The 12,997-nt window shown below is 38.0% G+C and overlaps 1 protein-coding gene across 2 annotated transcripts; it reads left to right on the top strand.

Moving 5' to 3' along the window:
• The first annotated feature begins 1,140 nt into the window (after positions 1–1,140).
• On the top strand, positions 1,141–12,612 carry LOC103723917. Of its 2 annotated transcripts, none has more exons than XM_039115400.1 (9): positions 1,141–1,468; positions 2,270–2,520; positions 3,148–3,247; positions 3,662–3,730; positions 4,156–4,273; positions 8,024–8,112; positions 10,465–10,526; positions 10,647–10,764; positions 12,190–12,612. In XM_039115400.1, exons 2-9 carry the CDS (start codon positions 2,297–2,299, stop codon positions 12,226–12,228), a joined length of 819 nt encoding a protein of 272 aa, XP_038971328.1. In that variant the 5' UTR covers positions 1,141–1,468; positions 2,270–2,296; the 3' UTR covers positions 12,229–12,612. The 2 variants fall into 2 exon arrangements, with proteins under 2 accessions (XP_038971328.1, XP_038971327.1); XM_039115399.1 differs by having other exon boundaries at positions 1,824–2,520.
• Positions 12,613–12,997: the final 385 nt, after the last annotated feature.

The raw sequence follows: 12,997 nt of genomic DNA, 5'->3' as shown, positions 1-12,997 counted from the left end.
AGCAACAATTCTCTACTATAATCCCCTAATGGAAGTTGATTACTTCTCCCCACTAAATAAAGAGGTGGAAGAGATTGCGAATCTGTAAAGAAGAATCTTTCACCTCAGAGAATCCAGGACAATGCTCTGGCTTGGAACCATGGTCCACAAGTCCACAGCCACTTCCTCTAGAGATCAAGAAGAATCCAAGTCACTGTGTGATGCCCCACCCCAAGACCATGAGCAAATGGTGGGGGTTAGTGCCGTGGCTATGCTAAAAAAGTGCGGTGCTCTGCTGTTCTTCTTGACATCAACCTCGCCCCCTGAGGGGGCTCCAATGTCCTGCCTCAAATCAAGGCCCCTAGTTCTGGGGGAGAGAGATTACCTTTTTTATTTTTTTATTTTCTTGCGGCACCCTCACTTCCTTTCTCCGGTCATTTACAACCACCCCCTTTCGACACGTGTACTTTGTCCATTTGTGCTTGTCGTCGTTCCCTCCGGGCACCTCCTGGGCTAGTTGCTCGACTTTCGCCTTATCGTAACCTCGCTTTGCCGAATTGGGAATGCCACCCGGGCTTCCATGCAAGGACACGATGGTACGGAAAATCTTAGACTTCCACCTGTACGACGCCCAACAGCGGAAATATAATGGGTCCCACGTGTATTGCTATCCAATTCTACGACATGCGTTGCAGAAGATCCGGAGTATCTTTTGGGAAATTGGCGGTCGGGGAAATTAATCAGAAGAGCTCCTAATCTCCAATCTTAATCCGTTATTACATCCTCGTTCTCGGATTCCGGTCACCTTCCCGCTCCTTTTTTTTTTTTTTTTTGCTAAACCTTCCCGCTCCTTCCTCTTCAGAAAATTTGGCCAGTTTGGGTTTCCCAGTCTTCTAAATGTTCCTTCGGATCGGTGACCGCAAACAGATTCTAGATTCTCTTGTCGGGTTATCCGTTATCCTGAGAGAGAACTATGGATCACACGGTCCAACGGAGACGGGGGAGGGAGAGATCCAACGGCTGGTATCGTTTCAATCCAGGCACCAGCAGTCGGCTTTAGGACCAGCCACTTTGCCGCCACTCGGCGTTCTCGTAATTCAAGGATAATGCAGGGTCAATTGCGTGATAATTCCAACTAAAGTGGGCTAGGTGGAAGTTGAACGGGATGAGCACTACGCCAGTTGCAAAGCTCTCTCAGAGAGAGAGAGAGAGAGAGAATGGAAGAAAATTTGAGAGAACTTGGATAAAAAAAGTAGAGATTAGGAAGGGAGAAGGATCTAATGCTGGTGTTGGGATTCGTTCAGCTCCGCTGAATTCCAAGGATCCGAATTTTATTTATTGCCGCCCCTCGAAAAAGCGGAGGCCTTTGTGGCTCGCCTCCCATTGGCGTGAAGGGAAGAGTGCAGGGTGGGAGTGAAAAAGACCGGAATCTTGTTAGTGTTTTCGTTCTCCGTGCCCCGGTGGAGTAAGAAGAGCATGGGAGAGCCTGGTAAGTATCTGAAAGCGGTGATCTTTTTTGGTTTTCTGTTTTAATGAGATGTTCTTGATTCTGTTTGGTTCTTGGGGGTGCATTTCTTGGGGTTTGTGTGGTGGGAGGTGTCGGTGGGCTCCTGAGAGTGGTGGGTGAAAGTTAGGGTTTTGATTTGCATGCATCTTGAAAGAATTAAAGAAGTTTGGGGTGCCGTGGGAATGGGAATTTTGGAGGGTTTTGGGGTTTCGTAGAGGGGTGAGTTCTAGGGCGCGGTGAAATGACTTCTGTGAAATCTGATCCCTCTCTGGAAATTGAGATGGTGGTTTGCTGAATTGTTTGTTCTTGAGCTGAAATTTGTGATTTTTTGCCACAGGGGAAGAGAGGACTTGCTTGTGGGGTTTTGCTGCGGGGGAATGATGCTGGCATCATTGCATGGTTGATATCTTGGATTTTGGATGCTCCGGAGCTTCCTAGGTGGTCAAAACAATGGTTGCCTAAGATGCTATCCTAAATATTTGTTGAATTTATGGTTTTTCTTAGAGAGTTCTGCTGCGATCAGGATTTGTTGTCTGCTAAAAAAGTTTTGGAGGTTATCTATTTGTGAAATTAGTCTAATTTGAAGCTTGAGGGTACTGACTGTTCCAAAATGGAACGGGCCAGCGATCAGGGTAGGTTTCTTTAGGATAAAACATAGCGTAATCTGGACAGTGGAAAGTAAATTAGTGGCTTAGTATATTGATGGCAGCTGATTTGAATATGGATTTTCAGCAAGGGACCTTTCCATACTCCTTTTGCAATCAACACATGGTTTCTTTCCAGACAGGGGCAATAAATAGAACCACGGAGATGATTTCTGGGGGCATGAGCAGTTCAGGCTTGAACAGCAACACTCATGGGATGTTTCTGCCTGGTAACCCCAGTATGACTGCCAATATGTCTGCAATAAGTGCAGCTGGAAGCTCTTCAAGCAATTTTTGTCTTGATCATGTGCACAGGTTCAAGCCTGGTACTGTGTCAGGTTCAGATTGGTCTGCTCAAGAAGTGGCTAAATTGAATGAAGGTCTTATGAAGTATGTGTAATTATTGATTTGATTTTCTTTTTTTGCTTTCTACTTTCCATATCTTTTTTGCGCTGATGCTCGAATCTTAGCTACCTGAAATCTTTGTTATTGAAGTTTTTAAATCCAGTGCTAGTATTGGTAGTTTGGAAAACAAATAATTCCATAGAAGCATTTGGTTGTTTGGAAACATCATTGAGTGTCTAGTGTAAATGAGGCAAATGTTCGAGATATGATATTTGAAATATTTCAATAACTTTATATTGATTTATAACATTTACTTGCCTAATGTGATGATGTTATCAAGCAGATTCACGCTTACTGGTAGTGTTTAACTCATGAAAGATTGCAGAAGTTGTAACTAATTCTCTTGTATCTGTGCAGTTTAGCTACTGTGTGTCTTTGTCGTTTCATTCTAATGAATCGTCCGCTGCAAGCATATGAATTATTTGATCATATGAATTGTTTTATTTAAATAGCTTCTGCCCATCTAATTCAGTGATTTGTATTTTCTTGTTTTTCTATACTATCTGGTATTCCTTTGAACATGTACAGAATATAAACCTCCATTTTCTGCTGCTTCTTTTTCCCTGTTGGTTTTTGGACCAAGAATTATTTTTTTTCTTTAAACAATTTCAGATATGCTCATGAACCAAATTTTATGAAGTATACAAAGATAGCAGCTATGCTTCCAGAAAAGACTATAAGGGATGTTGCATTGAGGTGTCACTGGATAAGTGTAAGTTCTTCAGCACCAACATTATTCATATATCTCATCCATAAATTTCCCTCTAGTAAATTATCTAGACATAGGTATGGCCCTAAACCAAGCGGAATGGAGGAGAGGAATTCATGTAGCCAACCCCAGTTAGTTTCAGATTAAGGCTTAGCTGAGTTGAGTTATAAATTCTCTAGACTTATTTTATTATCGTACTGCATAAACATTATAATCTATTTAGTCAGATACTATATTGATGATGCTTCTATTTATCTTGTATTCGATTATTTCACTGCCTATTTGATCAAAAACTTTAATGTTATTTGTACTTGTTGATGCTGATTTACATATGCATCATGTGTACCTTGATTTATCCCAAAGACTCCTGAATAATCTTTTTTGAGGCACCATACTGATATATTGGTATCTTTGTAGAATAATGAAAGTGGTAAAAGACGGAGGCCTGAAGAACATTATGCAGGAAAGAAAATAAAAGACACAAAGGTAACACTTTTTACCTTTTCTAGTGAACTTTTCTGTACTTATCTTTATGAAATTCCTGTTCATATCCTTCTATATTATTTGATTATCTATTGAAAAAATTAGCTTAACGGTTCATGTATTAGGTTTTTATGATTATGTATGATGATTAATTTTGAATTAACAATTTCATATATCAAGGCAGAATCTTAGTTTGTCACTGGTGGCTTCATAACTCTAGGGTACAGTTATATGATAAATGCCATATTTTGGCTTTTGATTTTTCAATATTTCTCTCCTAATATCTTTATATTCTTTTTCTTATTGAATTAAGGGGAAAAATCTATTCAAATATTACTATATTTCTATCTTTAAATTATTTGTTAAATTTTCAAATATTTAGAAAGTGCAGTCTTCATACAAACTCAGTCTCTTAATAATAATTTCAGGAAAAGATGGTGGCTTCTTCCCCAGGAGCAAATATTCACAAGGTTCCATTAGACGGCGTGTCCCCATATTCGCTTATGATGCATAATGTGAACCACAGTGATCAGTTTTTGCATGAAGGTGGTTTGTTCATCTGTTATGAGGATGTTTCTTTTACTATGAGAATTTTGCTAAGTTGCTTATTTCTATACTATTAGGTTTCAACTTTCATGTTTACCTTTTCTATTATTCTAAATTTTTCCCTTTTTTTGTTAATGTCATTTATTTACCTCCTTTCAGAAATCTTAGATAAGGCTGATTCATTTCCACACGACAAATGATGTGGTCGTTGTAAGTACTAAGTGCAACTCACTGATCAAGAAGACAGTTTACCCTTGTGAAGTGTTTAGTGGCAATTAAGCATGCAGATGACAACCAATTAATTCAAACTGCATCAACCAATTTCAGCAAAGGCTTCATATCTTCCATTAGTAGATTCAAACTATTTAATCGAATTATCCCTTCTGGCTTGAGCATATTTGCAAATTCAATCTATTCGACCAGCAACTTACAATGTTCGAGTGGCAAACCACCTACTTGATATAGCAGACTTGTGTGGGAACTATAAATTGAAGCCTTCAATTTAGTAAGCGGAGGAAGGGAGAAGATGAGAACATTTGAAGAGGCTATTGGTCTCACAACCCCAGGATTATCCAAACACCTCAAATCACCTTTTAAGCCAATTTAAGTATTGAATATATAAATACCATTGGAATTTGAACTCCTAAATGTTAACCAGTAATGTAGTTCAGATCCAAACTAAGTTTAGATTTAGTTATTTTTAATTTTTGAGTTTTGTTTTCACTTAGTTTACCATTCTTATCAAGTCCTAGGATTCTTTCATCTGTCTTTTCAGTGAAAGTTACATATTCGTATTGTATTGCAATTTTCGTACTAATTGTCGGGACTAATTTTCTAGTGGTTTTCCCCCTATAATGTGTACAACTAGACTTATAATTTATACTTTAAGGCTCTGTTGGGCTAGCATTTGTTTGTGGTAACTAGGATTGTATTTTGAAGTATTTCTGATGGTTTCTATGGAGTTTGATAAAAATATAAATTTACACTTTTTGGTTATATTTCTTAGAGCAGAATTCAGAGAAGGTGCTAAAGTAACACAAAAATCGTACAGTAAAATATTACACAGCTGATTTGTAGCTCTCCTATTTCTCCGCTCTTGACAACCTGTGCTGTGTCAGGTACTGGCTGTCATGAGAGGTCCCAGTAGGAGAGTTACACCATGCTATGTAACTGTTTTTGTAAAATTGCTGCATCATCTTAGCATTACTCACTGTAGCACACTCAAGTACCCAGTCTTAAGCTTCAGGAGTTTCAGGTTGATTAGACATTCCATTTTGAGTCAATCTATGTATGTCAGAACTCAAGTTCCTTAGAGATAAGTTGGTAGTCCTATGATTAGGAAACATTGTTTTAGGTTCTTTAAGCGTATATAGATGTGAACCCTTTGAGATTAATGAATTTTGTATGGTTTATGAGTTATGCTGAATAAAGTAGCAGGTATGTGGAGGTTTTTCCCATCTGCTGGTATCTCTTCTATCTATACAAATCGAACTGTTCTCTTTTTCAAATTGTAATTCTGCTATTTGAATATGAATAATGCATGCAGGAAACAATTGCTGTGCTTAGAGTCATTATCATCATCATTATCGTTCAAGCCTTTTCCCATAAAATATGGGCTTGAGCAGATTGCATGACTGGTTATCAGCCTAATGTCAATCCTCCAAATTTGCCATCGAATTCTTGGCCAAGGCAAATTTAGGCAAAAGGTAGGCCTGCCCTTGACCTATATGGCTAGTTGGCAGTTTGTAAGACATATTTTATGGACCAGATAAGCTTATGCGACTAATGCGCTGCCCTCCAACATTTCTTTAGACTTGCAAAGAGTCTAGATGAAGGGTTAAGGTGCTATCTTTTTATGTAGGTGGCAATGTTTATCTCAGATACAAATAAGCTGACGGACCAAATGAAGGGCTTGTTTGGACTCCTTTAGAATTTATCCATATATGGCATAGCAGGTGGTGAGAACAGTTTATCAGCGGAAGATATGGAAAGAGAGAGATTTTTTATGTAAGGATATGCTTGAACTCACAATCCTACAAAACCATGATATCATAAATCACCGTTTAAGAGGAACATAGAATCCTGATTTTTGTGTATTTTGCGGTCTCGGGGCTCCTTTGCTCTGTCAAATTCTTCATTAATTGTCTCTTAACTTTTGACTATTTGAAGAATTTATACATGGATAATATATCAGGGGATCCAAACAGGCTCCAAATGCAGTCTCATGTGAATACGCATATGAATTTGTTGAGAAAAATTAGTCGAGATTAGACTTTATAACCAAAGTCTATACAAATCTGAAACACAAACACATCAGCGAGAATATGTACTTATAGCAATGAATTTTTGTGGAGGATGGGAGAACATAGATACTGGTGAGGAAAACTCAAGAAGACTACTACTTAAGACAATGTTGGGGTGCTTGAATTTTTATGAATTTAATTTTGTAACTGGTTTGGTGGAATTACTTTTTCGCAGTTCACTGCAAGTACAGAACTAATCAATGGTTTGATTTGCCATGATAAACGGGATAATTTCTATTTTTTCATTTCTGTCTCAGTTGATATTGTTATTTATTTATTTATTTATTTATTTGTGACTAAAAAGCACCTCCCCTTCCGATATGCATACCAATTGTTTCTCTCTTGAGAAGTTTTTCTAAACAGATGACGTAGTGGAAATGTGCATATAATAGAAAAAGGTGATATACACTTTTTTCTCAGTTCCCTACAAGTACAGAACTAATTGATGGTTTGATTTGCCATGATAGATGAGATAATTTCTATTATTATATTTGTGCCTCAGTTGATATTGATATTCATTTATATATTTATTTATTTGTGATTAAAAAACACCTCCCCTTCTGATATGCATTCCAATTGTTTCTCTCTTGAAAGGTTTTTCTAAAGAGAGGGACGAAGTGGAACTTTGCATATAATAGAAAAAGGTGATATACAAATTATAACAGAATATTTGAGCCCTTCCAAGTGAGTCTTCCTCTGGTGAATAGTGATAATTTAAATGCGAATCTTCTACTACACTCTGGCTAGATAAGCACACGTGATATAATACTTCTAAAACAACTTGTTAGATAACCTTGGGATCAAAAAGATGCTTTCTAAATATACACATTTTCTTGTATATACTTGGTAAGCTTAACGACATGATAAGATGGAGTTCAATTTATATTCTTATTCCTTGCTGATTAAACAGATTAAATAGCCATAACCATAATCATCTAGCCTTTTCCCAACTATATAGGGTCGCTAATTATGATCCATTTCATAGTTATTGACATATTTTTAGGAATGGCTATCAACCTGATATCAACCCTCCATCTTTCTCATCTAGGCTTGGGGTTGGCCATAGCGGGGATTTGTTAAACAGATTACATACTTCAAAAATCATGTTTATGCAGAACAAGTTAATTTGGGTTCTTTTGCTGTTTGTTTAGTTTGATTGATTATTTATTGTATATGTATGGGTTAATGCTCCTCTGGCAACAAGATATCTTGATATGCTAGTTATCAACCTATTATGTCTCCAAGTATGTGAGTGTAACCAGAGGTATGCTATGCCAGCTTTTCCCCAAGAGATGGAAAAGGATGTGCGTGATTTCAGTTTGCCATCTTTTAGTATAGTTCTTCTTTACCTAAATATTCTTTTCTATTCTGTTACTGAATAACTAAAACATTTACACTGTAAAAGTCCTTTGCACCCTGTTTATCTGCCACATTTTTTTTTGATTAGGCCCAGCTTTTGATGGTGCAATGCAGCATCTTCTGGATGAAAATGTTCAAATTTTAGGGCAGATTTCAGCAAATCTTGCTACATTCAAGGTTTGTATTTTAACTTTCTTCTCTGTCTAGTTTAGTGCTTAGAATTGGCTCATTCTTCTTCATACCATTAGAGAAACAAGTCATGAGTTTCTGGGTGTTGGTTATCACTTTCTTAAACAATTGTGCAATGACTCCTACTATTATTGCAAAGATCTAGGTTTTTCACCTGCAAGATTGTTGGATGCATATTTTTGAAGGAAGAGAATGTAGATTAGAAGATTATATTAAACATATTCCCAAAATTTGTAAAGCCGTTAAAAGAATTAATCTGACACCAAGGCCTAGTCCTACAAGTTGTTCTTATTGGCTGAGCTATATACCATGGAATGCCACATAAACAAGTGTACATACACGAGTGCGAGCGGCGCATGATACAAGAACTTTCCTTCATGGCATGTAAATACAGAAAATTTGAGGAAACAAAAAGTAAAAAATCTTGAATTATGAAGTTCTTCAGGGAAATATTCAAGGTTTATAAGGAAGAAATGTGGGGCATGGAAGTCTATGTTCTTGGGTAGGATAGAACGTTTTTTGGTATTTATATCATTTTGTTTTTTAATGCAAGCAATGCCAATACGTTTGAGAGCTGTGGCAAGTAAATAAGCATTTAAGGTTAGGTTCTTACATTGGTGCAAGGCATTCCAACATGGGAGTCAAGCTAGGGAACTAATTGGAGGGGACTCTTGGATGAAGGATTGGCAAATCATGCAACTCTCCACAAGTTTTTGGGGTTTGTTATGCATTTGTGGTTAAGGTCCATTTAGAAAGAATGAGCAGAATATGTCCATGTGCTCATTCGTTCAGAGATAATTTTCAAATAAATTTGGTGCCATGAATGTGATGATAGAATGGGAAACAGTCAAAAGCTTAATGAGAAGGAGCCTGAGAAGGCTGACTCATGCAAAAAATGAACTTTAAATTAGGGGAAGCCAAGTTCTGCAGCTTGAGCTTAGGAACCTCACATTACCCATTTGCTTAACTTCTTGCACATGAAAATCTATCTTTTAGTCATTTTATAATTTCTTTTACACCCAGTACACATACCATGCTCTATGGTAGATTTCCTCCATCATATTACTCTAGCATAGAACTATGATTCAAAACCAAATCTCAAAAATCTGGATTAAAGTAGCTACATGAAAAAAGTGTCAGTTACTTTTATATATAGATAAAATAAATTGAACAAATAAAGTATTTAAGCTCTTGATCTTAAACATGCAAAAAATTTTGCTGGACAAACTTATCACATTAGGTCAAGATTTCTCATACTTACCAATGGTGTCAAACAAAATGAACATACCATTCAGAAATTGAGTCTGAAAACTGAGGAGAGAAAAAGGAGAGTGCAAAAATAAGCATGACTACATGGCAAAGTATAGTCATGACTTTATATATTGCAAATGCAGTGCTAGGTCACCAAAAAAAGGAAACGTAAAATAAAAGAAAACAATTTTAAGCAAGAATTCTCATTTTCATCTTTCTATGTGTAATGTACCCTTGTCTTATTTCCCCACTGCCATTCTTAAACTGAAAGTCTTGAGCTATAAACCTTGCTCCTGGTAAAGCACAACCATCAAGCAACATACCAAAAGTTTCTTCTCTCACACAAATTGCTTTACATGCTAATGTTACGTGTCACGCCCCCGCCTCTGCGAGGCACGTGAGGCACCTAGTGCCCACGTGGGGGCCACATGAGGGGGGAACACGGGGCTCCCCTGCCAGATATTGTCCGGTTCTGGGGCTTCACGCAAGCGTCCTTCACCCCTCCCCGGTTTTGTTTTCCACCCAAAACGCGTCTGCAGGATTTGGAGACACCCGCCTCATATGCCCAGGCTCTGGAACGAGTCTTTCCGATGTGGGACTATTGGGCCTCACACCCTTCCCACCATCGGACAAGAGCCGTCCTCGGCTCTGATACCAAATGTCACGCCCCCGCCTCTGCGAGGCACGTGAGGCACCTAGTGCCCACGTGGGGGCCACATGAGGGGGGAACACGGGGCTCCCCTGCCAGATATTGTCCGGTTCTGGGGCTTCACGCAAGCGTCCTTCACCCCTCCCCGGTTTTGTTTTCCACCCAAAACGCGTCTGCAGGATTTGGAGACACCCGCCTCATATGCCCAGGCTCTGGAACGAGTCTTTCCGATGTGGGACTATTGGGCCTCATATGCCCAGGCTCTGCAGGTTCTTCTCTCACACAAATTGCGTCTGCAGGAGCAGTTTATTTCGGAATGCTAGTCTATAAGTTTGTTTCTTATCCTATTTTCTGATGTGATATATCTAAACTGACTGAACGTCTCTAACAAATGTCATGCTTTGCTTGTGATTTCTTTTAAAGTCATTCCAATCTTGCAGATACAGGAGAACATCAAATTATTTCTTCACACAAGAAACAACTTCACATCCATTTTGCGTAGGTATAATGCCATTCAATTTTTTCAAAAAAATTTACTTAAAACGTTACAGTTGTTTGTTTTTATATCTGCCCAAGTATGTTAATAATAAGTTGTATAATTACTAATGTTAATTTTGTACAGAATAAGCGAGATGCCTCCAATAAAGAATCAGGTTCCTGGGATAATGAGTCCATTGCCTCCTTTGCCACTGTCAATCGATGAGGAACTTCTCAAATCTGTTGTCTCTTTTAAGAGCGAGGTAAAAATTTTGCTTGCTCCTTAATTTGATGTTCTTTTTTATCTCTTTTCTTGCAGAAGTGAGATCATATCATTATCCTTCTATGTTGATCTTTCAAAAAAATAGGGCATAAAGAGTCCAATGGTTCCATTTTTCTCTTTGGTATCAGGATGAACCTTATTGCCTCAAATTATTTCTGTCCTGATGTCTAATTGCTGGTAAAACAAAAGCTTTGAATTAGTCTCAGCTTAATGGTACTAGAATGGAGAGAATTGAAAGACAGACATATTATCTAATGGAAAAGATAAGAAGGGGGGGAAGAGACAATGGCTACTTTGCTATGAGTAAAATAAAAACTAATGCTCCAATTGATTGGCAAGATGGAAAGGCCTCCCTGTAAAACGTACCAATCCTCTCTAAGTTATGATGTCTATGTGCCATCATCACGAGGAAGTTCAGGTTGTTAATTTTTTTATTCGAGCAATGCCTAGGATTTGAACCCTAGACCTCCTCCAAGGGCAAAGTGCTGACCGAGCTAACAGTTATGAGCTCAATTATCGCTTATCATCATGCAATAAGGTAGTGCCTACAAATCTGAAGGTAGGTAGTAGCATCCTCTTCCTTACTTAATGCCAACAAATCTCACCGTCACATATTTCATAGAAGACCACTGCCACAATAGTTTGGCAAGAACAGAGATCTGCTTTGTGATTTCAACCTTCATTAGTGTCTCCTGAAAAGTTAGTGAATGGTTGACCATTTCCGGTAACCAGAGCTTGGTTTCATTCCTGGATGGTGTTATAATGTGCACTCATCCTGTTTTATTTTATGGTCTACTATGGCGCCCCCAGGCTTTTACTTAGGTGTCCTTGTATTTTTGGGCAAAGAATGATGAAAACCACCATTTCACCCAGTGACTCAAATGATCCAGGGGAAGGGGGAGAGGCCTGAGGATGGTGCCCTCTCAATTTATTGCAAAGATGTTTGTTGAGTTAGCTAGCTATCTGACTGGTTTTCAAACGGTATGCAACCGCATCTATAAGTGGGTCTTATGGCACGGTGGTGTGAAACCAAACGGGATTTCATTCTATTATTGCCTCATATTAGTTTCATGCAGCTGCATTAAAGGTCCGGGTGCAGCTTCATGGTGGAGAATGTGATTCTTGCATAAGTAGTACAGAGAGTTTGTTGATTAAATATTATAAATTCGTATATTAGCTTGAATATCCTTTTAGTTCTTCACCCTGAGTTAATGAAAATTGGAAATCTGATTTGCTTCCAAGTTCCAATTGTATTTCCAATAATCAAATGTTGGTCATGATTGCCCTTTTATTTTTTTATTTCTTTTATTTCTTTTTTTTTTTGCTTTCATCACCTTGTTCCCCTGTAGGGGGATTGTGCTTAATATCAATCACTTGACATTGGTCGTGTTCAATTTTTATGAAGGATGCTATTTATGGTGCACCAAATGGCATGAATTCCTAGCAGGAGCTAAGATTGTTACAACCAACTGAAGGATGAGGTGCTAACAGGTTTGTGTAATTACTCAAAACATCTTCTGTAAATTTAGCCAAGCGGCGAGAGCTTGCTCTATTATGTAAAAATATCTTCCAAGAGGAAGATCCCATTACAGAATGGAGATATCATTCTGCTGACCCGAGCACCAGGTAATAAAAGGGTCTGCTGACCCGAGCACCATAGCAGAAGGCTCTCTCTTCTCTGGTCATTTCAGTGTAACCTGATTTTGTATGTACGGTTCCTGGTATGAAACTTGTATATCTATGCTTCATAAAGGGAGAGGAACCTTGGAACAAAAACATTTTTGGTGCTTCCATGTTATCAATTCATTTACATTGTTATTGTCATTTACATTGTTATCGCATTCTTCTCCAGAATTGCAGACTTGCTCATGATATTGATGAAGTACCATTTTGGAATCTAGTTATTGTCCGTGCTGAATTAATCAGAATAAATATGAAATCATGACAAAAAAAAAAGAAAAAAGTTTACATTAAATGTATGACAATCAACATCTTGCTACCTGAGTTTCTTCATACGATGTCTTCTAACTTTTATTTGGACTAGGACTCCCAAATGAGGATGCAAACACAAATTTACAATCATATTTTCCAGTCATTTTTTTTTCTTGCCTCAAGCTGCATGGCTGTAACTGCAGCTGTAGATCCAGCATGTTGCCTCAAAATGTTATAATAGTAGGCGTCGGATAGGATTAGAAACAAATCTGATGAAATAT

The sequence above is a fragment of the Phoenix dactylifera genome, chromosome 18 (genome assembly GCF_009389715.1).
Source record: "Phoenix dactylifera cultivar Barhee BC4 chromosome 18, palm_55x_up_171113_PBpolish2nd_filt_p, whole genome shotgun sequence".
Taxonomy (NCBI): Eukaryota; Viridiplantae; Streptophyta; class Magnoliopsida; order Arecales; family Arecaceae; genus Phoenix; species Phoenix dactylifera.
Note: the sequence above shows the minus strand (reverse complement) of the source record. Positions and strands in the feature narration are given on the sequence as shown.